Raw genomic sequence first — 24,958 nt, 5'->3', positions numbered from 1 at the left:
ACATTACTAATCTTGAACGGCAATTGTATCGGCAATGCTGCGTCTCGAGATAGCAGCAACTTCCTACTTTGTACTGAAGCAACGGCAATCCCAGCAAACCCTTGGCGCCACCACCAGATGAAATTTCTATCCGCCGGACCGATGCGCATCTCGTGCGAGTTGAGCTGCTTACTCCGTTCCCAAAATACTCTTTGATAGTGGCCGTTTTCTGTCACTATCTCAAGTCAAGGACCAGCTGGCATTGTTTGTCGCTACTGTACTGTTGGTCGATGGCGAGACTTGAAGCGTTACGGGTTTACCAACAAGTGCCAAGAGCAGTCGAGATGAATTCATTCCAATATGAAACCATTCATACATAGCCTCCCGTGGCATTGAGACAACAACAACAACAACAGCAACGCCTTTTCCATTCATCCAGAAAGTCGGGAATAATGACGAACTACCTCCGAGTTGTCACTCCACTTCACCCAACGTCCAGATGGCTAAGAGGCGCCACGCCGCTCTAGCTGAACCATGTCCATCAGATTTTTCTTTCTGATCTCAACTCTCATGCTTCTCATTCAATACGGTACCCTGCAGGTACAATATGATGGAACGAGTTCTTGAAACGTTATATCGAAAGAAAAGGTACATATCCATACCAACGGCGTGGGGGTAGTGACTGCTACCGGGTTCGCCATCCTGGCGCTCCATAAAATCTTTCGCTCGGTGAATGATACGGAATAGACGCCATCATCTGCATCGACACTCTATGGATACAGACACAATTGAGTCTGCCGCCATGTCTGTGCGCAATGTCTTGTGACCGCAATAGTGCGACACGGCTTGCTCAATGTCGAGCGTCAATGTTTCCCCTGTGCTTCTTGCCCTGGACCCTGAAGGCTCTAAAGTTCCGATTCACGCCATGTGCTGATAAACCTCCTATCATCACTAGCTCACAAGGAGAACGTGCGAGATGGCATCAGCATCAGCACCTAATATTGCCCTTGCTCTCTAGTTGGGTAGGCTCTCAACCGCGTGGTAGGAATGCGGACCGCTGCTGTTTGTGACCAGCCATGTGAGAGAGCGCATTTCTGAGAGAAGCAGCAAACATGGTCACAATGCTTCAACTTTGACTCAAGGGTCGACTGGCTGCGGCTTTCGTTTCAATTCTGTGGATGCCTGGAATATAAGCTTCTCACCACCATCCTGCAAGCATGGTTCGTGCGCGCGATAACACTGTTTGCCGGATCGGGCGATGTGCATTTCCTTGCTTGAATCTCCAGCCTAAACGAATCTCGGTGGCGGTCTCACCACAGGGGATAATTACAAGCTCCCCATGTGTTTACTGTATCCTAGCGGTCCGGACTCGACATGTGGTCATATATCTTGCGATATGTAGTTTCGGATAACGCCATTTTCAACGTTCTTATCAGGGCTGACGGATGCGTGCTGCCGTCTTTCGGCAGCAAAAACCCCCAAGATCTAATCCCTGCAACAAAGGAGCTATCCTAGCAACATTGTCAACAAAATCCTGGGGTCAAAGCACGTTGCCACCAAGGTTATCACTCCACGTGTTTGCTTCCTGGAAAATTACCACCCTGCATCGCTTCACGAATGGAACGACAAACTATTGGATCGACTAATCCCAGACCACAGGCACGGGAACGCCACGCTTCTATCGAGCCCCTGGAGCGGTAAACCCATGATTCAGGGACATTCATTGTTCACTAATACATACGAAGGCTTGTACTACTAGAATCTAATTTCGTCTCGACGTACATGCCTGTACTCCTCCTATACCGTTTGACGTTCGCCCGAGTTCGAGGAGAGCATCGCAAGTCTCAAGCCCCTTTGAGACCAGAAGCAATTTTACTTTTGCCTAGAAGCAGGCCAGACGTTTCTACGACAGGTGGCGTCAAATTAAGAGTTTGCGACTGACACGTTGCCACCCCCGTGAGGCCTCACCCATGAGTCGTCTGAGCAATTACGCGATCTTGCCTTTGACTTTTTGACTTTTGTGATGACTTTGTGGTGGCGGGAAACTTTATTTGAGCGTGGTGGTTTGAAGTTGTTCCAGGCTAGAAGGGTGGCTTTCCTTCTAGCCGCGAGGTGAACGTCTGGGGTAGAGAGATGGCTGTTTCTAGCCTGTAGGGCGAGCCAGCAAGCGCTGGAGATCACGACTCATTCGTTCAGCTCAGTCGATCCCATTATGTCAAGAATACGGAATACGGTTCAGCTCGTGCACTAGCCCCGGCTCTCAGCTCCGTAGGAAATGCCACCCGGCATCAGATGTGCCGGCAGTGAAGCTTTACGCCAGCGAGCGTTGCCGTCAAATTGCACGAGTGGTTCTAGCGTACGGACAGGAATATTCCATGCTCTGTTAACCGGGATGACCATTCACTACTCGATTATCATATATATCTCTTTTGGAGAAACGCCTAACCCTAAGGCCGAGACTATTGAAACTCAAAATGCCAAACGAACAACTTCAGCTCCTCCACAATGTGAGGGATCAAGCTAGGGACCACGAATGAACAAAACAAGCAAGGAGAGAAATCACGCAAAGGGACCAAAGGCACTCTTCTGGCACCAATGACTTGTGAGGGAAATGGTGGTGGACCAAACGGATTAAGATACTATGATGGATTCGGCAAACAGAGAGAGCTATACTTCAGGATCTTAAAAGATGTTTGTGACCAGTATCGACTTGCACAGAATATGCCTTGTTATTTTGATTTTGAGATAATGGAGGACGGCAAACCTTACGATACCTCATATGTTGGGTGCCTGACAATTGGTCCCTTTGAAAGGGCATGGCTTCATATATTCAGCATCCCAATTTTGCTCTCCAGCATCCCGTATCGCAAATAATGTTGAATACTAGACAAATATGATTATAGTAGCAGATACTAGAAGAATATAGCAATAGTAGGAGCTACTAGAAGAATATAGCAATAGTAGGAGATACTAGAAGAGTGTAGCTCCAGTAGTAGAAAGTAGTAACAATAGCAGATATTTCAGGAACAAAACGTTCATTTAATACTTGCTTAGGCAAGCACCTGCAGTAATAAATAAATGGCCTTCATTCATATTCAGCTCCGATGCGCAAAACTTCCCACAATCGCTGGGGTGCTGAATGGCCAAGTCCCTTTTGAAGTCTTTGGCAAAGCATCGAGTCTTAGAACCCGAATGATATGGAAAGCTGATGATAAGTGGTTATCAACTGTATCACGTAACTATACTGCTTTTATACTCCTCCTCTTCCTTGCCCCCCTATTTAGTCAATTTCCCTTCCGGCGGAAGCCGAAAGCTAACGGTTAACGCAAGAAGCAATCTCAAGATTTGATTCAGCGCCAGCAAATTCGAGAGGAGAGCGTGAAGACGGCGTTAACATTCCAATGGATGATAAGGATATCCAGCAATGGGCTAAAAATGCTAGACGGAACGCGGATACAGAGATGCTAGACGACTGCCCCTCTGACCAGGATCCTGATGACGCCGGATTAATTTTTTACGATGTTGACGAAGACAGCGATGGTGGCGATTTTAAAACAGATGCCGAAAAGGCATTAAACATAATTAATTAAATTATTAAACAGGTAGACAATAAGCCTGGAGATTTATTTATTGAAAATGGCGAAGGCGACGAGTGTAAAACTCTGGCAACCTAAGAGCAAGTCGACGGCGTACAAGGCACAGAAACTTACGTAAATATTATTTTATCTACAGCCGACGACAAATACCCTGATAATAACGTGGGATTTGAAGAAGACGAAGATAAAAATAACGAAGATGCGGCTGTCTTTATTACACTTTAGAGTCTAGACCCACGGCTTGCTTGATTTGAACCTAGCCGGCCACTCAATGGTTTCAACAGAATTGCGCATTCTACGTCCTTTATGCAGTAGTCCTGTGGCGGAGATAAAGGCTCTGATACCTGGATTTCCGCTTAACTTGCTAAAATATATTGTGCGAGGCTGTTTGCGCGGGCTTTGTGGTTTGCTTCCCTCCTTATTCTGAGTATGCGTAGAGTTCGCAAGTCTGTCGCCAATAAGGCTGGTATAAGTTAATACAGAGCTAGCCGTCCAGACGCGCTCAGTGAACTGACTGTGTCTCGTTCTCTGTACGGACAAGCAAGCAGTCGAGTAGTAGGCTTTATGTAGTTGCTATCACATAAAGTCTCATGTTTCAGGGGCCGGGGGTCAAGTCAGAAGATCACGGTCGTCAGAGATGATATATGAAATGTCTTGGCTTTCTCTCTCTAGAGCTTAGTAAGGTACTATGTAGTTGTCTAGTAAACAGAATAGAGTAAGTACAAAGACGCCATGTAGTCTCTCACAAAGTCGGACGCCTAAGCCCAAAACCTAGAGTTCTTTTGTTGAAAACGCATAATCTCGAAGATTCTCTTGTTTAAACCGCCCAAATCAATAGTGATTGTGCCTTCTAGCATTACCAAGCTGGCGTTGAGTGATTGAGAGCGGTGGTAAGCTAGACTGGTGCCCATGTCGTGTTTTTTGTTCTGAGGATCTCTGGAGTGTTTGCTGGGACGACGCCGCTGGGACCGGCTGTGTCCAGGTCAGGGTACTCCTTTGCCAGCTTTTTGTACCAGCTTTGTTTGCTGCATAACTCTGGTCCGAACATCACACGTAGGAACCACAGGTCAACCCAGTTGGCCCCGGTTGGCCTTTTACAGCGTTTTTGGTGATCCTGTTTGAGCCGAACTTGTATGTTGAGTTGCCTATGGCGTATGTCATCGTCTTGGCTAGTTTATGAAACTCTCGCCGTCTGTCTGATCCCCACGCTTTCGCATGTGTAAGGTACGTGATTTTTAACTATTTTTCCAGTGTCATCGTGACGTGGTTGGGCTCTTTCTCTTTCTTTACTTTGTTGAGCTTGAAAATGGTTGCCAGTTGTGTGTAGGTGAAGACAGGCTTAACCTCCGGGTATTCCATGTCCTCCTCGCTTTCTTCAACCTCCGTTATCTCCTCGGCGTCGGCGTCCAGATAGTCTTGGTCCAGGCTCACGAACTATCTGCAAAAGAGCAGCCTTTTCATCTTCTGAAGTTCTAATTCTCTCTCTCAAAGCTACGATTTCAATAGAAGGCGAATATCGACCTTCATTGGCGTTGGGGGTAGTGTTGAGCTGAGGAGAGTAGGTTGGACTCGTCGGCTGCGGTTCGGGAGTTGTTGAAGGAATAGAAATGGGTGTTGTGGCCCGAAGACCAACGGTTGGTTGAACCGGCGCTGAATTTGGCTGGACTGGTGCTTCGCCAAGAGGAGAACGCACTGCAGCGGTGGCTGGCGATGAGAGAAAGGGATCCCACGCTTGACGAGCCCTAAGAGGAGGGGCAGCAGGAGCAAATTGTAGCTCAATGGGAGGCGGCGTCATTGGCCGATTGATGGGGGTTGCACCAGTAGAAGGAGTCTCATCTACTAAAGTCGATCCATGGGCTGGTGTCGCAACTGCTGAAGCAGGACCATCTTCAGTTGGCGACGGCGTCGAGTGGTGGTAAAAATGATCGTAATGTTCTGAGTAGTCAATAATTTCGAAAACATCGCCAGCGCCTTCAACATTCTCTCGAAGATGAGAGAGCTTGGAGATGCCATAAGCGACGGCTAACATGACAAAGTGAGCATGGGAATAAACATTCTCTGGGTCCTTGAGATATTTCCACAGTTTGTTGTTACTGGACGTTGTTCTGCTCGAGGGACCAGTTTGGCGTTCCTCACCTCCAGTTGGGCAATCGGTTTCCCCTGGCTGGTGATTGTTTTTTGCTGAGCTTGACGTGGCTCTCTTTCTGTCTGAAGTTCCAATTCCAACGCCACTATCTTATTCTCCATCTTGTTAGTTCGACTCTCGCCTGTTCCCGTGGGGTTGTTTGGTAGCGGTGTTCCCACGAACCAGGTCGGGGAAGGGTCTTCGCCGTAGTCGTCGTCTAGCAAGCGGAAGCGGGAGGTGGTGACTTTGAGTTTCTCCGGCCGTCTATTGTCATCTTTTTTGTCCTTGCGCTTGTTCGGAGTATCTCCTGGGTCATCGGGCTGTTCCCATCCCGATGCTGGCACCCATGTAGTGTCGCTGTCTTTCAGGATTCTTCAAGTGTCTCGTGGCACGGCGCCGACCTGTCCGCCTGTATCCAAGTCTCCGTGGCTCTACGCAAAACTCGTTTCCCTCAAGATTGAAATGGGCATACTTATGTTGGCCATACTCTTTCGCCTTTCGAAGAAAGACGAGTCCTTCAAGGTGCATGTCGTATCCAGCAAACGTAACATCAACGCAAAATTCCCCGTTTTTCATGCAGCCAGCGATCTGTTGATACAGGTTTAAATCGCTTCCTTCGGGTTTTGGAGCATCAGGCAAAAATTTCTTCAGATCCCACATGTGGCAACAGCGTGCGTAAAACTGTGTTGCGAATATGTCACATCCAAGTACGTCACCGACAACGGCGTTCAGGCCTGAAGTATCTGGTCGGGTGGGCTTTGTTCGCAGTGGGCTCTCAGCGGATTCGAGTAATGGAACGCCAGTTGGGGACAAAATGACAATGCGACCGTTCTCTACCACGCATTTGTACCATTTTTGTTGGCTGCATAGTTTTGGTCCAAAGTAGAACTGCGGACCATTTCAACGTATTTTCCTTGCTCATCCGGGGTCATTGTTATGGCTTGTCGGTGATAGTAATACACCGTTTGAAGAGCGGTGTCATAGGATTCGTGAGTAATGCTAATCTTGATATCATCAAGATCTAATCGATGCGGTCTGGGATATGGGTATTCGTTCGCCATTGTTAGAAAAGTCACTTGGGAAAGAGCTGTTAGAGAGGCGCCAATAAGCCATAAACGTGTGACCTCGAGGTGTGATTTATTACCTGTTGAATATTTGTAGAGATATAGGTAGAAGGTGGCTGAAGATGTTGAATCTTTGTATGTAAATGGTAACTCTAAATAGATGTTGAATCTATGTAGATGGTGACTCTAGATAGATATTGTTTAATGCTGACCAAAGATAGCGAGGATCAACAGGTGTTGCCAGATGTAGAAAATACTGGACTTAGTAATAGCAGCGAGGTAATGCTGCTTGGTATAACACTAGATGTTGATTGTGTGCTGGTTGGGTGGTGTAACAGGCCGCCCAGAAGTAAGCTCTTTCATCGTTAATAACGGTGTCGATGGGTAGTAAAAGTAGTTGTAGTATTCTGAGGAATCGTAGATTTTGAATAACCCATCTCCATGTTCAATGGCATCTCGGAAATTTGAGGGATAGTAAATACTATAAATAATAGTCAACATTTAGCAAAAACGACGGCAATATAAAATCCTGTCGGTTTAAAACTCTGGAACCTTCCAACTCTGCACGGAAAGCCACAGGAAAAAGTGAGCTGGCACGGATGCAGGTTTCCGGTCAGAGTGAATTGGCAAGGTAGATAGATACCTTTTGTTGAGCTGCTTAAGCATGCAGCCATTTTTGTTGAGTGAATAGATAGAGCTGGCTCCTTCACCTAAGTAGCCGGATCATTGTCGGATTCCCAGACCATTCGAACAAAGGCTGCTTGCTCGTCTGGGGTCATCAATACAGCTTGCTGGTAATAGTAGTCGACAGCCTGAACATCGATAAAATTCATTATCAACAGGTGATGCCGTAGATGAAAAGACTGAGATAACACCAACGAAACATCAATAGGCAACGAGGATGTGGTTGATTAGTTGCTGTAATAGCTGTAGAAACGGCTTTTGGGTAGTTGGTAATGTTGGATATGTTGATAGTGTCGACGGAAACAACAAAGGCTATAGGTTTGTCCAAATCGCTAATCTAGAAAGAAGCGAGCAGTATTAAGACGAAATAATGATGGTAGGAAAGTAAAAGAGGAATACAGAGAGGTGAACACCGTAAAATAGTTATGTATCTTGGAAAATCTATCATGGTCAGCATGGGTGGTACTCTCGGGTCTGATGGGAGCCAGTATAGGCTGTCTGTATTCCCGGCTCCGTTCGCGAATCAATTGTTTAGCATCTCTCAGCTTGAAATATTCTTACTTGAAATATGGGCTTTTGGTCGGGCCCCCTTGTCCCTCCATCACCACTTCCTGCACCTCTGGCGACTGCTCTTGGCCCTCCTCTCCAGCCTCCTGCTCCTCCTCACGCATCTGCAAATCATTGCGAGGGCTCGGTTCCTAACGTCCTTCGTTGAACAGATTGCTCAGGGCACTCGTGTCAGGCACGGACATACCAATGCGTTGGTGCACCTTGTCGCGGAATTCTTTCATGGCCTCACTCCCGCCGATGTAATCAAGCATCTTCTTGATTTCTGCGACGTTGGTCTCGGATGCTTTGTCGTTGACGACAGTCTCGAGCATTACCACGGCCGCGTACGCGATGGATGAGATGCCAGCAACGTTTCCTGGGATGTCCTTGTCGTCCCACACGAGGTTTCCTGGGGCAAATATGATGGAAACAGGTCGAAGACGTTCGACCTGGGCGGCCTGCTCAGTTTGGGTGGCGGTGGGCTTGCTTTCAATCTTAGCTTTTCGGGCTGTCTGTTTTGTTCGAGCCATCTTTTTCTGTTGCGTTTGTATGATGGTATGGTACTGTTGGCTTATCAGTTAATGAGAGTTCATATCGTTTACCTTTACTGGATATACACATACCGTGGAGACGCAACGTGGAAGAACGAAGACGAAGAAAGCGAGGACGAACAAAGTGAAGATGAAGGAAGAAGGAAAAGTTTTCAGCAAGCGTTGCAGAAGTTTTCGCGTTTTATATTTCCCCGGCGACAGTGGCAGGCGGTCCGTCACTTTTTATTCCTGAGGCGTTGCCAGCTGTTTACATTAATGCTATCAGTCCTTGGGCTGGCAGCTGTTAACTCAAGTACATGTATTTTAGACGGACACTTTGAATTGGCTTCGTCTACCAGCTCTCACAAAGAACTACATTGAATCATACCCATGTCAATACTAGAAAAAGATAACTATACTAGAAGAAGATATCACTGGTAGAAGAAGATGTCGACAGTAGAAGAAGATCAATTAGCTCCTCCATCATCTCGGCGATCCCTGCGGTGTCCAAGTTCCATATCGGTCCTGCGTGGACGATGGGATCCAATACCCGGTACTATATGACTCCTTCCTGTTCACGAAAACCCAGAGGAATTACGGGATTTACAAGAGAGAGCTGTATGCGATTGTCGAATTTTGTAGGAGACACAACTATTTCTTCAAGGCACAGCAACGATCTACGGCGTATACGGACCATAAACCCCTCACGTGGTTCTTGGAGTCATCCAGCCACGAAGGCATCTATGCCAGATGGGTCTCCGAGCTGAGGCTGCTGAATCTCGACATCCGTTACATTGAGGGATAGAGGAACAAGGTGGCAGGTAACTACGACGGCTACCAAGGTACCTTAAGTACACAAGATCCTAGCCCCGGTGTACACAACTTATCATCAACTACTAGGTACCTACCACGACGTAGCTCATCAATAATGATACATATAGACAACAGACTCAACCGCTCTCATTTGTCAATCTCTCAAAGATATTCCTCAAAGTTTCTTCTCATTCAAAACTAAAGACACATGTAAATCACCCTCCCATCCGAAGCAATCTTCCCAACACCCATCTCACATCAGATCCCAACGCCTACAACGCATCACCACTGTGCTCTTCACAGAGATGACTCTTACACTTCGTATCGCTCCCTTCATCTTTCGAATTAGATCTCTCCCGAAGACTCATCGGACCAGGCTCTGGACAAAACGGATGAGATATGGCCTCGCGGCACGGATGCTGGCTTCCAGTCGTGACGTTGCCCATACTAGAAGGTTTACGGGCCTTTTCCAGTGCGAAATCACCAGAATCGAAAAAAGTTCGCCTCTTTTGTTCAAAATCAGCTTGAGTCCGGACGAACAATTGGGGAAAGATCAGATTGGTGGTTACATCTAGCTGATGGTCGAGGAGTTGAGCTCGATTAGGCACTATTCCGTATATATCTTTGAGATGTGTTTCCCTGTCGCTTTCACGCTTTTCGGCCGCTTCGTTTTTGGGTTCCATCATGTATAGGTATAGATGACTTTTCAGTGTTCGTAGGAATTGATTAATGGGAGTAAAATCGATTGTTGATTGCTGGGCTGATAATGATATCATAGCCATATTGGGATATCTTCACCATCGCCACATTTTGTGGTTAGGAGCATAACCACCGGGCCTAGTATTCAAGGTGGCGATAAATACTACCTCTTCATTTAGACAGCTTTGCCCAATCAGTTTCCATCATTGTGTTATGCTTGGACTATAGACTAGGCTCTAATTCTTTCTTGACCCAATGAGGCTCTGTCTATCTGTCTATGTCAATAGTAGCCGGAACAAAGACGCTATGCTGTATCCTTGACAACTTCCTCTAAGTAAACAACTTGTACTCTATCAGCCATAGAACCTCTTCTCAAACAGCTTGTACTCTACCAGCAACAGCACCATAACAAGTCTATTCCAACTTCAGCTCCGTCACCAAAGCCTTGATTTGACCCTTCTCCGCACTCGCCCAATCCACACCCGTCAACCCATGCCCATCTGCCTCTCCTTCACCATCCTCTCCAACCGCCTCCTCGCCGCCAACAAGCCCCCAAATCTCATCAACCACAGCACTGCGAACCCGCGGCCACGGATGCGACATGAGAGCGCCGAGCCTCTTCCGCGCATCCTTGGCTCCAGCCTCCACATTCACTCCGCCATTCGCGGTCCCGACTGACGCAGCAATACCGCCGTAAACCTTGATGCAAGCAATCACCTTGCGCACGTTGCCCGTCTTGTATCCCGCTTTTTGTGTCTGCAGGCAGAGGCCGCGATAGCTGATGCCCTGAGACCGCTGGAAGAGTCCCGCGTAGAAGAGAAACGCGATAATTTCCAGAGTTGGCACAATGATCCGGTCTTCGCTCTGGCATGTCTTTAGGTTCTGTACTAGCGCGGAGCATACTCGTTGCAAGTTTTCGGGCGATTCCTCGCAATACTCTGTGAGCGCGGCTCGACTTGCAATGACTAGCTCCTCGTTTCCGGTGTCTGCTGATGAGACGAAACCGGCCATGAGACCGGCTATCCAGTTTTCGTCGCTGTTTACTATGGCCATGATGTGCGGGTGCAGAGCGTCCTTGGGGATGAGGTTAAGTAGTAGAGCAAAGTAACCCTTTGATGAAAAGCTAAGGAACTTCGTAAAATAAGTCTTTCTTGATGGCTGATTCGAGTCCTTCGATTCATCAACGGAACTAAAGGTGAAAAACACGAATTAGTATTTGATACCTCATCAGTCATCCGGAAATAGGGGTGTGGAGTTGCAAGAAAGGAACCCACCTCTCACTCATGAGCAGCGCAACAACATCCTTAGCCACACGACGGACACGATCCAGTTTCTCTGCAGAGAGCCGCAGAATGTTGTAAATCAGCTTCCGGACAGACGCCTCTACCCAGTCTGCATGGGTCGTAGGATGGCCAATATCTCCCCAAAGTACTGCAATGGCTTTGAGTGTCTGAAACCGCACCAAGGAACCCTCGTCGCCTCTGGCTGTCGTCGTGTAGTCGTTGAGGCCCTCTGCAAGAAGGTCCAAGAAAACTGTCGGTCTGTCCTTGAGGATGCGGCTGCTCAAAAGACTATGCAGAATGGCCACCCTAGTCTCAACTTCAGTATCGACGCTCCATCGCTCAAGGAACGCATTGCACACGACGTCGCTCCCAGAATTATCTTGTAAAGTGTGTGAGAGAGGCTGTGCCATTGCCATGACATGAAAGTAGCCATTTCCAGTGACTATCGATCGGCTTCCAGGCTTAGCTGCAATCAACTTGGCCCACTGTTCCAGAATCTGGATACGTTCTTCCGGCGAAGAGAGTAAAAGAAGCATGAGGCCGGCTGCGGAAGCAGAATCGGCAGTTTCTTGCTCATTTCTACTAAGCCAATTTGGCATCACATCTCGCAGCCTTGAAGTCAGCGTCTCCATCTCAGTAAGCTGCTGTGCCGATGCAAAGGCCGAGGCAATGTCTGGTAGCCCATTCGTCTTTTCCATAGATAACACATCGCCTCCCTTTTCCAACTTGTCGTAAGAAAAGTCGCTCAGCGTTGCAGCCTGGATGAGAGGCAAAGAGGAAACAACCAAGCGACTCGCTGCCTCTACAATAAGCTCAGGCCGACGATACTCATTGTTCTTGCAATCTTCAAGAATATCAGATATATAGCCCAGTATCTTGCGGACAATAGCTTGGTCTAGCAATTTCCCCTGGGCTTTCTGAGCAAGTTCGGGGAAGCCGTCAACGACTCCGGCAAAGCATGCTAGCAAACCATGTCGTTCTTCCACCTGTCTTTTTTGCAAAGTACTCAGGCGGTCCATTACCAAGTCAATCGATTGTTCAAAACGAGAAAATGGCGTTTCCGAGGCCGTGTCCGACAGTTGTACTATAAGTGTGCCAAAGGCAGAGCCAGCAGCTCGCCTCGAGCCCGTATCCAAGTCGCCTATCCCCCGCCAGCTCAATATGCCATCAATAACAGCCTCTCCATACTGCGATGAGAGCTTTGTCGCACCAGTAGCAACCTCCTGAACGGCGCGCGATCTCCGGGCTACGGCGTGGTAATCGACACACTGGACGACTCCAATGCCATGCTCCACGGTATCTGGGTGTCGGCCAATGAGTTCCTGCAGCGCAGCTGAAGCTCCGCGCCTAATATTTCCTTCCGGGTCCAGGGACGCCGTCGTTACCAGCTCCGTACCCAAAACCTGAAGAATGGAGCTCGTCGCAGGGTGAGATTTGGCCGCGTAGACAGACTTTGTGGACACGGCGAGGAGCTCGTCAGTTGTGTATCGGCGAGCAAGTGCCCAGATGCCAAAGCACGCTGCGTCGCGAACGTTTGATCCCACGCTAGCTCCAGAAACACCGCGCTGCTCAAAGGTCAATCCTAGAAGAAGAGAGTGAAAAATGTCAGAGAGCTGGCTGGCTGGCGGAGATCGCCGATAGAGCAAGTGCGACAGGGTCATCATTAAGCCATGCCACTCCAAGGGATTCACGGCAGACAAGTCGCGGACCGGTTTAGCCCCTGACTTGGCTGACGTCTTGCTCCAAAGCACATTGCGGTTCAGGGACTCGAGGACAGCTTCGACAACTTGGGATGCCATGTCTGGGTCCAGTTTCAAGGTAATAATGCTAAGCGACTTGCTAGCAGACAAACGAACCGGAGTGTCGTTATCAGAGAGATTCTCAAGGAAGTAGCCAATTGCATTCTCTACCAAGATCGTGGTCTTCATATCTCGCCGGGAGGAACGCAATAGCGAAACAACCAGTGAGCGGATGACTTTCAGCATCATCTTCCGTGCTGATGCCTGAGACATGATGATTTTCGAGATAGCATCTTCACCAGTCGATAGTTCAAGCACGGATTCAAAAATGGTAGGCAGATAGGTGTCCATATCAGACGTCTCCGATGCAGACCGCAGTATTCCACCCAGGAAAGAGAGAACACCAATGTAAAAATAAGGATTCTCAATCTCAGTCTCCTTTTGTGGCCGTAACGATTTCAGAGACCACTGCACGAGACTCTCCAGAATACCAATCTGCTGCATATCTCGCCGCATCGCAAGTCTCACAAGGAGAGCCTTGGCAGCATCTCGTTCTTTTCCTGCAGAAGCAATGTACTTGGTAGCCAGAGGAATAACTCTCATCGTAAGTCCCGGCACATTCGCAGGCCAGGTAAACCCAGCAATAGACGGCACGCCCTCTTCATCCAGGTCAGCAGAGGAGATGGTGGACAGGTCAAACGGTGCGAACAAAAGGTGGGAAAGCCAGAGCAGCGCAATGTAACGCTGTTCCCACGACCATCCATCACCGGAATCTCGTTCAGCAAAGAAGTCTTTTTTTTCCTTGCCAGCGTGGACTTCAGCTTCTTCGACAGCTGAAAGGATGAGCTCCAGATACTTGGTCTCGACGTTGAGAAAGCGCACAATGACCTTTTCGCCGCGGACCTTGCAGAACGAATAGAGGATCCGAGAAATCGCGTAGTCCAGGGGAGCAAGCAAGTTGGTCTGCTCTGGAACCCTCTTGTGCCGATGCCGCGTCTGCAAATACTCCAGATATGACTCTGCCAAATAGGGAATCCATTTGGGCAGATGCGGATCCAGCAGTTGAGGCAGTTCTTGAAACTGATCCAAGACCTAGAAACACAAAGTTCTCGTCAATACACACACTCTCTCTCTATCTCTTTCAGAAACTCACAGCACAAGTAGCCTTCATAGTCTCCCTAATCCGCACCCATCGCCGTATACGCGTTCCCCCCCGGCCATCCGGCTTCCGCAAACAAGTCACCAAGCTCTGATCCAACTCATCAAGCAGGATCTTGGAATGTTTGTGCAGATACACATCGATGTCATTCTCAGAGGCATCCATTTTGAAAAGAAACAGCGATTGCTATCGCCCAATATCTTCAAAAACAAGTCGGACTGGGCATCCCTTTTACATCAAAAAGGTTGAGAGAAAAAGAGGGACGTTAGGCACCACTTTATGAGCGCAGCTGGAGGCGGTGACGATATTTTATCGTTGCAGCTAGGCAGCTGAATAAAATCACGTCGGCTTACAGATGAGATTTCTTGGTTCTGAATTCGTCTAGGGGACCGCCAGTGACCTTTTGGCGGCTGCCTGAATATCAGGCTCACATCAGTATCGTGTGCATCTTGTCAAGTTGCAATCTAATCTGGTAATATACAGTGCGCATACTGTGAATTTCACCGTTTGCTATAGGGTAGGCTCCGGCTGAGTGACGCTGCACTTGTACAGCTTTGAGCTTGCTGCCTCACATTGTGCATTTGCCTCGGCAATGTCAATCTGTCTACGGACTTAAACCGGACCAATTGTTCCCAATTAACCGCTTCCAGATCGCCATCTTGCAATTCGGAGCTACATGTCAATTAATTTTTAAGGTTTTGACAAATGTGTAAATGGAGTGTTTGATGTAAAGTATGATTAACACTAGATCGAATCTATATCTTATCGCCAAATCGATAGGCTTTTCTGGGATCTGCACCTTTTTATCCGTCTGCGGTGCTCACTCTATGCTGAACTCGTTATCCTCGCCTATTAAATTTCGATGCTTGCAGAAGCTCGTATTCAAAGATTTCAGTCGCTAGAGACATTTCGGCTCACACATTTTTTCTCTCGGTCGCATAAAGCTTGGCAAAATGATAAAATTGCTTAGCTATCACTGGCGAATCATGACCTTGCCACTGTCCAATATGAAACACGACAATGTGACAGGGGCATTTGCCATGTGCCCCATATTAAGGCACCGTCTCAAGCGAAGGGGGAGAGGGAAAAAAAGTAAAGGAATGTTTCACAACATTATGATTTATCATTAATGATGCCCAAAATGGTTGCGTGCCCGTCGCGCAGATTAGAGAAATAAAAACTCCAAGCCCACACAGCAAACGCCTGGCTCGGCTGTGACCTGAGTAAGGAGTCGTACTCCTGAAATGTTGTCGTCACCAGACGGTCCAATTCAAAAGCAGCAAACGATGAGAGAGAAAGGGGGAAGTAAAAAAAAATAATATCAAATTGCCAAGACGGGGGAATCAAGGTGAAACTATGAAACAGCAATCGCGGCCACTAGGGCATCTAGAGCACTGCTGTGGGACGAGCCAGTAGCCGCCACGTAGGGTCCAGTCCAGGCGACGCCAAGCATGTTTTGGCTGTTGCGATCATTGTTCCAAATGGACTGAGCGTTGCGGAGAATGAAGTTCTTGAAGGTGCTGCTTGGTGCTAGGTCATTGAGGTATCGCAGATTGCGGATGAAGGCACCCTTAAACTGTTGACCATCTGTGCCGCAGTTGCCTGGGTTGAGTTCGCACTTGTCTGCCTCGACGAGGATACCATCCGAGTTGGAGAGGGCGTTGATGGCGGCGTTGGCAATAGCGGAAGCTTTGGTGAGAAGAGAGTTGTCACCGGTAGCCCTGGCGAGCTCGCTGAGACCACCGAGGATAACACCCTGGTTATAAGACCAGGTGGTCAGGCCGTTGTTCTTGCAGTTGGAGTCAAGACCATCATTGATGAGGTTGTTGGAGTTGATCATGCCACTCTGGGAGAACCACTGCCATTGAGCCTTGGCAATTTGAAGGTAGGTGCCGTTGGATGGCACCCGGTTGGCAAGAGAAGCGGCAACAGAGAGGTACAGCTCGTTGGCAATGGCGTTGACGTAAGTGCGGTCCTTGCTCCAGTAAATGCCCCCACCACAAGGAGTTCCTTGACCGGTCTGCATATCGTTGAAGATTTCAATAGCCGAATTCAGATAGTCCTGATCGCCGGTGGCGTCGTGAGCGTGAATCAAGGCGAGAGCCCACCATCCTTCGTCGTCATAAAAGTCATCGAGGAAGTCGGCAAAGCCTCGCTTCTGGAGGCTGGTAGGCAAAGAAGCCGCAAAGGAGGCAGAGCATCCCCTGCCGTTGATGCAGTGAAGAGTTTGGGGAAGACCAGCAGCATTCACAAACTTGGCGACGGAGACGCTTGTGATCTGAGCCTGGGCATAAGTGTTGCGTAGAAAGCCACCAACGTTGAGCTGGTTTGCCTCATTGAGACGGAGCTGTGCAAAGTCGGCCAATGTGGTGAAAGCATTGGCGCTGTTCCACCAGGCAGCGCTCCAGAGACCAGTCTCAACATCATAAAAGGCATTGTTCAGCTCCCGAATAGCTGTGACGGAGTTGGCGACATAGTTTGTAGCAGATAGAGAAGTAGAAGGAGCGGCGGATGAAGGGTTAACGAGTGACGAAAGTACGGCCGAGTAGGCAAGAGCGTGCTTCCAGATCCAGCTTGGAAGTGCCATGATGTAAAGAATGTTGCGGTGGGAATAAAAGGCAAATCGATCCAGCTGGGAAGCCGGGAGCTGCGTCTATAAAAACAAATGAGCGGAAGGGGGTAAATGGAAAAGAAAGGAAAGAAGATACCGAGACATCAGGAAGAGCTGCATCGAAATCGGGGCCGCGAGCAGTTAATAAACTTAATAAACCGGAGACTAACAATGCAACGGACAGCAACACGAACACCAAGCAAAGCTTGTGAATCAGGGACGCGAGGGAGAAGCTCCGTGGCGGGTCCGGACAAAGCTTGGGACTGGCATATGAAGGGCTAGGAGACAGGGGTCCGGATTTGGATCCATGGTGGTGATAGCTCGGCGGCTCGGCAGGGCTGCCGCGATTCTTTTCGGACTGGTCGCAAGCGGCTTGACTAGAGCATGAAACTGGTTAGCAGTAGCAATGGATTCGGGCTTCACCATGTGCCCCTTCATCAATCGTTTGCATACAGGCAGGCTTGGCCGCCTCTGCCAGCGCCAGCGGTTGTCATTTGCTGGGTCGGCGTCAGGGGTACACAGGATTCAGGGCCCGGCGAGCCAGGCAAAGTGGCGTCCAGACCGATGGCGGCTTCAAAGCGGCCGAGCCACGGCGCAGCATCGGGAGTGGCGCTACGGGGGAACATTGTGTGAATGATGCTTTTGTGTCTCACGCTTCCGGACCTTTGTGCTTTGTCCGTCTGCGTTTTGCCGGTGTTGTTGTTGTTCTCGTACAGTCCGTATGAGACAACGCGGGGCCTGTCGCCAAGAGTCTTGGATAACAAAGCGCTTCTAGGGACTAATGTGAGGCTTCAAGCGGTGGCACCAATTGGACTGGATTGTTCTCTTCTATTTTCGGTCTGTTTCTCTCTCCCTCGTTCCGAGAGTGTTAGACAGCGTTAGTTAGCTCCAGCCGGCGCGTAGGTTTAAGATCAGGGCGATGAGCTGCGGGCTATTTCGCGTGTTTAAGTTGGGACGAAGCGGACGAGGCTTGGGATTTAACGGTAGCACTTGGTGCAAAGTATGTATGCGAGGCGAGGGGCAGATGATCGACAGCGATCCTTCTTTGGGAATCCATCACGAGGATCAGTGTCTCGCACGGTGCACCACATTTTGCGACGATGGAGGAGAATCGGAGGTGGTGGTAATTGTTCACGAGATGTGTTGTGGAAGAGGGGAAAATTGAAAAAGGTACAATAAAAAACAAAGAAGAGGAAAAAGAAGACTAGGGTGGCTTGCCTCAATGAGGAAGCTACAAAAGATGCTGTTGTCTTGCCTTGTAATACCTTGACCACATAGACTTGAAGCAGTCTTACTGAGGAAATCACGATCACTGTGCTTGCTTTCAACAAGCTTGTGTTAGTCTATGATGTCACACAAATAATGACATGGGTAGATTATGAATGAATTGAGTTTTTTCTCTCTCTGACATACAATCATCCATCGTATTTCTAGATAGGCACTAGTAGATATTCCTACTTGATGATCCCGTACGAGGCAACACTTTGTAAATAAGGTTGTATCGACATCTATACTCTGTCACATCTCGATATTCTGCGTGACCTTCTCTTCATCAACTCAGTTGCCTCTTCCACTCACGCACGCGGCCTCATCGGCATCATTGATTGTGCCGGCATCTCGCATCTCGCCGGCAGTGATACAACCCCAAAAAGAGCCACGAGACAACGGGCTCCATCTCCGCATGCCCCTCACCCACGCACTGTTCTCCCTTGTTATGCTCGGTTCTGAATGTCTGACTTTCATCTCCGAGGCGTACAATCCAAAGCGGTGTGCGGTGCAAGCTGATGTGTCTCAGATCGGGAGCTGTGATGGCTAAGGCATGTACAAACGTTGAATGAGGAAAGACAATGAATGTTATCATTTAACTTTCCCCTTTGTCTTGGAATCCGAGGCTTTCGCTTTCAGGTCCAAACTCTACTACGCTTACCTGGTGGCATCCAGCATTGCGATCTCAAATACAGACGGCACATGGCGTTCACAGCGCCCTCTTTCTCGGGCAAAAAAAAAAAACAAGGAAATGCAACTTTGTTTCCCCTCACGCGACAATCTCGTATTTGTAAGACAGGACAATGCAGAGTAAAAGCAAAACAAAGCTGTTCAATGAAACGTGTGTTGAGGCACGTGTGTATCTGTGTGCCTTGATTCCTGTGCGCAACAAAGCCCCTCTGTGTGAACGACACTGCATACATGTAATAAAGAAGAGCATGGCCAAGGCGACACAGGCGGAAAATAACACCTGAATAGCAACACATGAGCTTTGTATTCTCATTGTCCGACTCCCGGACCAACAACCCGGCGTGACAATGTGTAACCAAATGACTGCTTTATTCTGCGGTGCCACCACTGAAAATACCAATGCTCAGATGTAACATAATTATCTCGTCATTGTTCCCATGAAAGCACTTTCCCATCGTTCTAAAGAAAGCTCAAAGCCAATTACCCAAATCGGTTGACCTACCTAACCGCAAAAGCCTTGACCACTTTCACGATATTGAACTCATCTTACAACCGTAACCGATTCATTAAGCTCCCATTAATTCCGTAGCCGACGCACTACCCCAGCAAACCAATCCCACAAAGCGCAAATCCAGTGGGTGCAGCCACCTGAAAATTCCCCCCTTGGGCAACAACTCGCTGAGCGCTTAAAGCCAGAAGAGAAAAAATTCCCGGAGTTCCCTAAATTTAGGTTCACTTTGAACCACAACCACCCCGGCCTCGTCCCCCCCCTCGTACCCAGAAACAGACAAGAAACAAGGGCCTGCTTAGCTGTTCCGGGGGCATTGACGCCTGCATCCTTTCATTTCAACGACAACCACCCCTGTTCTTACCAATCAACTCTTTTCGGCTTCGTTATCTCGTCACCTTGTGTTTTTGTGCATCGATAAGGTGGCGACGAAAGGCTATTCGTGCATCTTTGCTAAATTAAGCTCTCGAAGATTGCCAATTCGCCAATGGAAGACGAGAACGCTGTGTAATTCCCTCTGCGATCCCGGGCAGACCTCGTAAACGAATTATTGTCGAAGGAAAGCCAAAAACCAATGGAAGACGAGAAACGTCATGTAATTCCTCGGGCGGACCTCGTAAACGAATTATTGACCACCTTCGAAGGAAAGCCAAACACCACAGACGCTGTGTCTTCGGACCTGGACTCTTCATTCAGTCTAGCATCATGATACAAAATGTTCGTTGCCGAGCAATGACGAAAGGGCAAGCTTTATGGTATCATTTTTTACTCTCTCTTCAGGCACAGGCACAAAACAGGATTGGCCAGATTTAGTATTTTTTTTTTTTAAAGTGCGACCAGCTTGTGTATATTTCCAATATCTCGTGTCATATTACCCATGATCCTCAGCCCAAAAAAAAAAAAAAAGGTTCGTCTCCTCCAATAGCGTCTCTTGATGACGTCTTCACTTCTCTCTATGTAATGCAGAGCGAAGAAAGACAGAAAGAGAAAGTGTAAAAAAAAAAAAAAAAAAAAAGGGAAAAAAGAATGAAAAACAGATTTGCCCGGCTCACCCAAAAATTCCCAAGATTTCCCAAATGTGAATTTTACATAGATACACCACAAAGTGAGACATTCTCAGGTGAAGTGTTGCAAGCCAGGGCTCCCGTCAACGCCCGCTATGATAGTAGAAATCCCATTGGTGCCCATATTAAACACATACACACCACACTCAATATACCTATATTCCTGTTCAGTAATCCTCTCGCGATCGTCGAAGGCTCCTTGAGTTTCCAAATACCGATCGTGTTTCTCCACTGCTTGTCGATCCGGCGACGCTTGGAGGACGTCCGTTCTTGCTCCGGGTGGAAAATTTGGGTAGCATAGTGTTCGACTTGTTCTTCTCGCTGCTGAGGATGCTAGCGCGGTCCGAGCTGATGGTCGATGTAATCTCTTGCAGCGAGTTTGAGTCGAGGAACGCCTGGGGGAAGACGCCCCATTTACCCTTTGAGTTTGTACCGGCCCAGCACCAATACTCGGGATATGACCCTGGCCGCATGTTAGCCCTTCTATTCTTCTTCTCTCTTACGTCGAATGTTAGTAGTTGTGTAAGACTTACAAGTGATGTTGGTGATGATTTCGTCCTTGTCAAACTTGAGCCAGTCCTCGTTCTTTTCCTTTGGAGCAAACTTCCACTTGGCCTTGGCACGGATGCGGCTCGTGTTGTTTCTCTTGATCTGGCTGAAAGGGGGTCGGTCCAGCTTTATGATTTCCATGGGAATCGACGCGTGCACACCGTCGTGCCAGCCAAAAGCCCACTCTCCGCCATATCGAGCTGGCCAAGTCAGACCTGTAATCTTAGCTCCTTGAATCAGCTCCAAGGCTGGTGTTCTGTCAGGCAGCAATCTCTGGCCAAAAAGTCTTCGAGCTGATTCCTTTGCATGGGCCGTAGGGAGATGGGCAATCTCCGCAGCTCGTTCTTGTACGGGATGAGGCTCGGGAGGGCTCTTGAAGAGGAGATCGTAATCGTTGACCAGATGCGGCGGGATCTCTTCTTGGTCCACAACGGCGATACCAGGGACATCTGGAAGTGGTCGAGGATGGCGGGCCAAGTGAGCGAACAATGCAGCTGTAGATGTAAAGACCGTGGCGTCGCTCTGGTCCAGTGTTCGGCTGGTGTGGATGCAAAAGACGCAAGCATACATGATATCATCAACGCGCTTGGCTTGCAAGTGGCTCTTTTGCAAGAAACGAAGGCGGTATCCAACGCCATGCTTGGTGTAGTTGCCCTCCTCTTTCTTGCTAATATCATACTCAAGGTGCTTAAAGTCGAGCTCATACAGACAATGCGTGCATTTAGCAACAACGGCTGTGGTGAGGCCAGGTTTCTTTTGTCTCTTGACACCGATTCCTCCGTTTATAACGTCGGTAGCTCCAGCGCAGAATTGCTTTTGCACATAAAATGAACTGAAGTTGTCGATGGACAGATCCTGTGGTGGTAGGTTCGCCAGATGAGCTCCAGGCACAGAGGAGTCTACTGGAATCAAACCACTGTCCATACCATCGGACAAGGTATGGCCCGTGTTGCGGCGAGCGAGCTCGAGCCCTGGCTGCTGTTGCTGCTGCTGCTCTTTCGTTGGTAGCGGCGGTTCTGGGTTGGGAGCTACTGGCGGCCCGGGGTCGGCAACGGATCCTCTCGTGCTGATAGGGAGAGGGTTCGGGTCGATCAAGCTCTCTGCGTCAGACTCTCTACGCTCCATAGCCTGATGTCCCTGCTCGCTTAATGAATCGGTCCTGAATGAATCATTCCTGCGAATGGTCCTAGCGTCATCTATTCGCTCATCAGCCGAGGTTGGGTGCGATGGCTGGCGTGGACGCTGCGATCTGTAGGGCATCGGCGAGTACATGACCGCAGGACGTTGTCGTGAAGTGCTCCTCGACCTGGGGTTTTGGGTCTTTAGCATTTCCTCGGGAATGGTTGGGGTGCTGCTGCTATAGGTGATGTTGCTGTGATTGCTTGGTGCTCGAGGCCGTGAAGTTTGAGTAGGGCTCATGCTGTAGTTTGACAATTGGCTGCTGATTGTGGTGGCCATGGACGAATGCTTGTCCTCTGAATCGCTCGTGTATTCCTGAAGCAACCCAGAGCTGCGAGCACTGTCCGGGTGGTTGGGACGTGGAATTGAAAAGTTTCTAGAAGTAGTATACGGGCTAATTGGTGATGTCCCTTCAACCGGTGTGTGGAGAGCTGGCTCAACAGGCGGCCTTCGGCGTGCTGCGGGAGCATCGCGCGGCCGTTCATCGTCAGAAGCGACAGTCTTGACTCTAATGTCCCACGGGTTCGTTGAGGGTGGTCTTGGCGGCAGTTGTTCCAGTGTTGCCGGTGGCGGCGGCGGAGGGGGAGGCAGGGCCCTGTCTGGAGGTGGCGCTGGGGGTTGGGAGATGAGCTCGAGGGTGTTGCTGTCGCTGTTGAACGCCTTGTCAAGTATCACACTCAACTGCTCGTTGGCATTCTCAACCGGACCTGTATCCATGACAGATCTGTTATCTGTCTTGGAGCTCGATATGGAGTCCCTGCCGACTGAGCTTGCACCAGTCGTTGAAGGTGGTGCTGTGCTGGGCATCATGTTAGGCATCATTGGTGGCAGAAGCATCGTCGGCGTGGGATGAGGTGATGAGGGAGGTGACAGCTGTGACATGAAATGCTCTTGATTGAATGGCTGGGCCGGCGCCTCGAGCTTCATCTTCAAAAGGATATCGTAGATCTTGGGTGCAGCCGTCCGTGACATCATCTGAAGCTCGGTAAACTTGTCGGCATCAAAGTCATCTACTTCGATATAATCGTCAAACTCCCACAGCATGTCGGTAAGCTGGACTCGGAACTGGGCAATGTCCTCTGTTTGGGGCAATTTTAGCTTCTATTGCTGCGAGAGCGTATCAAGGCATCTTTTCCTTTAGAAAAACTTACCATTGTCCTTCACTGCTTCAAGAAAGGCCGGCCCATAGTCGTCAAAGTGCTTCTTGCATAGCGGCTCTATCTTCTTTAGAGCACGCTCGCCTTCCTTTAACAATGCCTGAGAGGCCTTGAGCATGGGCTGCGTGTCACCCGCATTCTGGATAGCTGTTCTCCCCTTGTCGACGATGTCCCTAAACGGGGTGAGGATCAGATCGACAATGGTTTCCATCTTTGCTGTCCCCGGGCAGAATTGCTCAGGCGAGCAGCGTCAACTTGCCGGCGGGGCGAGGGACTGGGGGGGTTTTTGTACGATGACAGCCTCGTGCAACCGACTTGGTGCAAGTCGGTGCGTACGACACGTGCGATGTTAAGCGCAGGTGGACGCAATGCAATGGGAGGCGGAGATTAAAAGAGGATAAAGATGTTATAGCAAACTGATAGTCTTGGACGGTGGTTGCTAGGCGTGGCGCTTTATAAAAAGGGTATCAGCACCGAGAGACTCCCCGCGTGGGGCAAGCCTGTGAGTGAGTGAGGATCTTGAAGAGACTGTTGGGTGGAATGAGTAGCTGCAATTCGACAGCAGACACTAGTGAGAAAGAGTGTAAAGTTGAAGAAATGTAAAGCTGGGAGAGGAGGTGTAGATGGAAATGGGAGGAAGGAATACGAAAAGTGGAAAAAGAAGAGAATGCCTGGAGAAGTGCGAGAAGAGAGGCGTATGTATCAAGAAGAGAAGCTGAGAGAAGAGCTGAGCAACACCCTGACACAGGTAGCACCACTCGTGAGCACTGTTAGTCTCGAGGCTGAGGGATCCATGGATGAATGCCTAGGGCAGATCTTGGCCATGGCTGCAGCCACCCAGGCGTCGATATAGTAGGTATAGCATCGCCTGTGCTATCACGGACAATCAATCACAGCAGTTGGCACGGTTGCAACAATCAATGGACAGGTACCCGCCTAGCCTTGGTAGGGCAATTTGGATGCATGGATGGACGCATGCACGATTATGGGACGGAACGGAGACAGACAGACAGACAGACAGACCAGACATGCCAACCACAAGCACGACCAGCAACGGTTGGACATCCTTGGAAGCGAACGAACGTCGGGTCTGCATCCCCTGAAAGATCCATGGATGCCCCATTCCGGGGCAGCGTTGCCAGCATGAATGAATCGACCGAGAGCGAGCGAAACCCGGGCGGACTCTGGCAACTGGACCCTCGAACATCATCTTTGTGAGGCTTGTGAGCACGAGGGCACTGGCGATTGGACGTCAATTGGACAGGCTCCGTATGTCGATTGGTTACAGGCCCCCCCCAGTGGACGTGCAGTGGATGGGCTGATTCGGAAGCGGGCTGTCTAGTGTCGCGATCCTGCCGGGACCCCCTGTAACTTGCAGCACTTGTAAGTAAATCCCTGCTCGGTCAGAAAGCCCGGGACTCGAGCTGCTCTGTCCACGTTGCGCAATGGCGATCGTGCATTGGCCGGAGCTGTCAAAGAAAGCGCTATTTTGGGAATAGCGGCTGGGCGCCAGTTAGCTCGTGTGCGCGCGCCTTTGAAGTTGGAACTGCAGCAGCCTCACTTTTTTGCAATTTTCTCGTCGAACGAACCTCATTAGTTACTAGTAGTTGGGCCATGCAGACAAGGAGACAAGGGTAACGGTTGCGGATTTGCTTCCCCTCTTTGTCTGGAGCAAGCAATTCGTATCGTATACACTGACGATGGTGGTTCCTCG

At 49.2% G+C, this 24,958-nt stretch overlaps 6 protein-coding genes across 6 annotated transcripts; all 6 read right to left on the bottom strand.

Moving 5' to 3' along the window:
* Positions 1-4,814: 4,814 nt before the first annotated feature.
* On the bottom strand, positions 4,815-6,761 carry V8C40DRAFT_263660 (uncharacterized protein; the record flags this gene model as incomplete). Its single annotated transcript, XM_083219488.1, has 5 exons — positions 4,815-5,009; positions 5,071-5,640; positions 5,712-6,072; positions 6,173-6,533; positions 6,590-6,761. The coding sequence occupies 5 exons, from the start codon at positions 6,759-6,761 to the stop codon at positions 4,815-4,817; spliced, it is 1,659 nt and encodes a 552-aa protein (XP_083075386.1).
* Positions 6,762-8,146: 1,385 nt separating this feature from the next.
* On the bottom strand, positions 8,147-8,527 carry V8C40DRAFT_285891 (uncharacterized protein; the record flags this gene model as incomplete). Its single annotated transcript, XM_083222467.1, has 1 exon — positions 8,147-8,527. The coding sequence occupies one exon, from the start codon at positions 8,525-8,527 to the stop codon at positions 8,147-8,149; it is 381 nt and encodes a 126-aa protein (XP_083075385.1).
* A 943-nt stretch (positions 8,528-9,470) lies between these two features.
* On the bottom strand, positions 9,471-10,147 carry V8C40DRAFT_238521 (uncharacterized protein). Its single transcript, XM_083214459.1, has 2 exons — positions 9,910-10,147; positions 9,471-9,846 (listed from the first exon to the last, which is right to left on the bottom strand). The coding sequence occupies exons 1-2, from the start codon at positions 10,120-10,122 to the stop codon at positions 9,613-9,615; spliced, it is 447 nt and encodes a 148-aa protein (XP_083075384.1). The 5' UTR covers positions 10,123-10,147; the 3' UTR covers positions 9,471-9,612.
* V8C40DRAFT_238519 (tubulin folding cofactor D C terminal-domain-containing protein) lies at positions 10,135-14,640 on the bottom strand. Its single transcript, XM_083214458.1, has 3 exons — positions 14,215-14,640; positions 11,314-14,153; positions 10,135-11,228 (listed from the first exon to the last, which is right to left on the bottom strand). The coding sequence occupies exons 1-3, from the start codon at positions 14,383-14,385 to the stop codon at positions 10,454-10,456; spliced, it is 3,786 nt and encodes a 1,261-aa protein (XP_083075383.1). The 5' UTR covers positions 14,386-14,640; the 3' UTR covers positions 10,135-10,453.
* Positions 14,641-14,934: 294 nt separating this feature from the next.
* On the bottom strand, positions 14,935-17,977 carry V8C40DRAFT_238518 (glycoside hydrolase). Its single transcript, XM_083214457.1, has 3 exons — positions 17,285-17,977; positions 16,929-17,208; positions 14,935-16,873 (listed from the first exon to the last, which is right to left on the bottom strand). The coding sequence occupies exons 1-3, from the start codon at positions 17,455-17,457 to the stop codon at positions 15,575-15,577; spliced, it is 1,752 nt and encodes a 583-aa protein (XP_083075382.1). The 5' UTR covers positions 17,458-17,977; the 3' UTR covers positions 14,935-15,574.
* Positions 17,978-20,056: 2,079 nt separating this feature from the next.
* On the bottom strand, positions 20,057-23,498 carry V8C40DRAFT_285889 (uncharacterized protein). The gene is made up of 3 exons (XM_083222466.1): positions 23,239-23,498; positions 20,893-23,166; positions 20,057-20,822 (listed from the first exon to the last, which is right to left on the bottom strand). The coding sequence occupies exons 1-3, from the start codon at positions 23,453-23,455 to the stop codon at positions 20,527-20,529; spliced, it is 2,787 nt and encodes a 928-aa protein (XP_083075381.1). The 5' UTR covers positions 23,456-23,498; the 3' UTR covers positions 20,057-20,526.
* Between the last annotated feature and the right edge of the window lie 1,460 nt (positions 23,499-24,958).

Source organism: Trichoderma camerunense (genome assembly GCF_050948025.1).
Source record: "Trichoderma camerunense strain CBS 138272 chromosome Unknown V8C40scaffold_5, whole genome shotgun sequence".
NCBI lineage: Eukaryota > Fungi > Ascomycota > Sordariomycetes > Hypocreales > Hypocreaceae > Trichoderma > Trichoderma camerunense.
The sequence above is the reverse complement of the archived record's forward strand: the minus strand, read 5'-3'. Positions and strand labels throughout refer to the sequence as shown.

Coding starts and splice junctions, on each gene's coding strand:
- V8C40DRAFT_238521 (XM_083214459.1), bottom strand. CDS start 10,122: ATGGCTATGATATCATTATCAGCCCAGCAATCAACAATCGATTTTACT. Junction 9,847..9,909: donor TCCTCGACCATCAGCTAGAT/GTAACCACCAAT, acceptor TTTGAACAAAAG/AGGCGAACTTTTTTCGATTC.
- V8C40DRAFT_238519 (XM_083214458.1), bottom strand. CDS start 14,385: ATGGATGCCTCTGAGAATGACATCGATGTGTATCTGCACAAACATTCC. Junction 14,154..14,214: donor CTATGAAGGCTACTTGTGCT/GTGAGTTTCTGA, acceptor TTGTGTTTCTAG/GTCTTGGATCAGTTTCAAGA. Junction 11,229..11,313: donor GCGCTGCTCATGAGTGAGAG/GTGGGTTCCTTT, acceptor TTTCACCTTTAG/TTCCGTTGATGAATCGAAGG.
- V8C40DRAFT_238518 (XM_083214457.1), bottom strand. CDS start 17,457: ATGTTCCCCCGTAGCGCCACTCCCGATGCTGCGCCGTGGCTCGGCCGC. Junction 17,209..17,284: donor AGAGGCGGCCAAGCCTGCCT/GTATGCAAACGA, acceptor TTCATGCTCTAG/TCAAGCCGCTTGCGACCAGT. Junction 16,874..16,928: donor CAGCTCTTCCTGATGTCTCG/GTATCTTCTTTC, acceptor TTGTTTTTATAG/ACGCAGCTCCCGGCTTCCCA.
- V8C40DRAFT_285889 (XM_083222466.1), bottom strand. CDS start 23,455: ATGGAAACCATTGTCGATCTGATCCTCACCCCGTTTAGGGACATCGTC. Junction 23,167..23,238: donor TGAAGCAGTGAAGGACAATG/GTAAGTTTTTCT, acceptor TGCCCCAAACAG/AGGACATTGCCCAGTTCCGA. Junction 20,823..20,892: donor AATCATCACCAACATCACTT/GTAAGTCTTACA, acceptor ACATGCGGCCAG/GGTCATATCCCGAGTATTGG.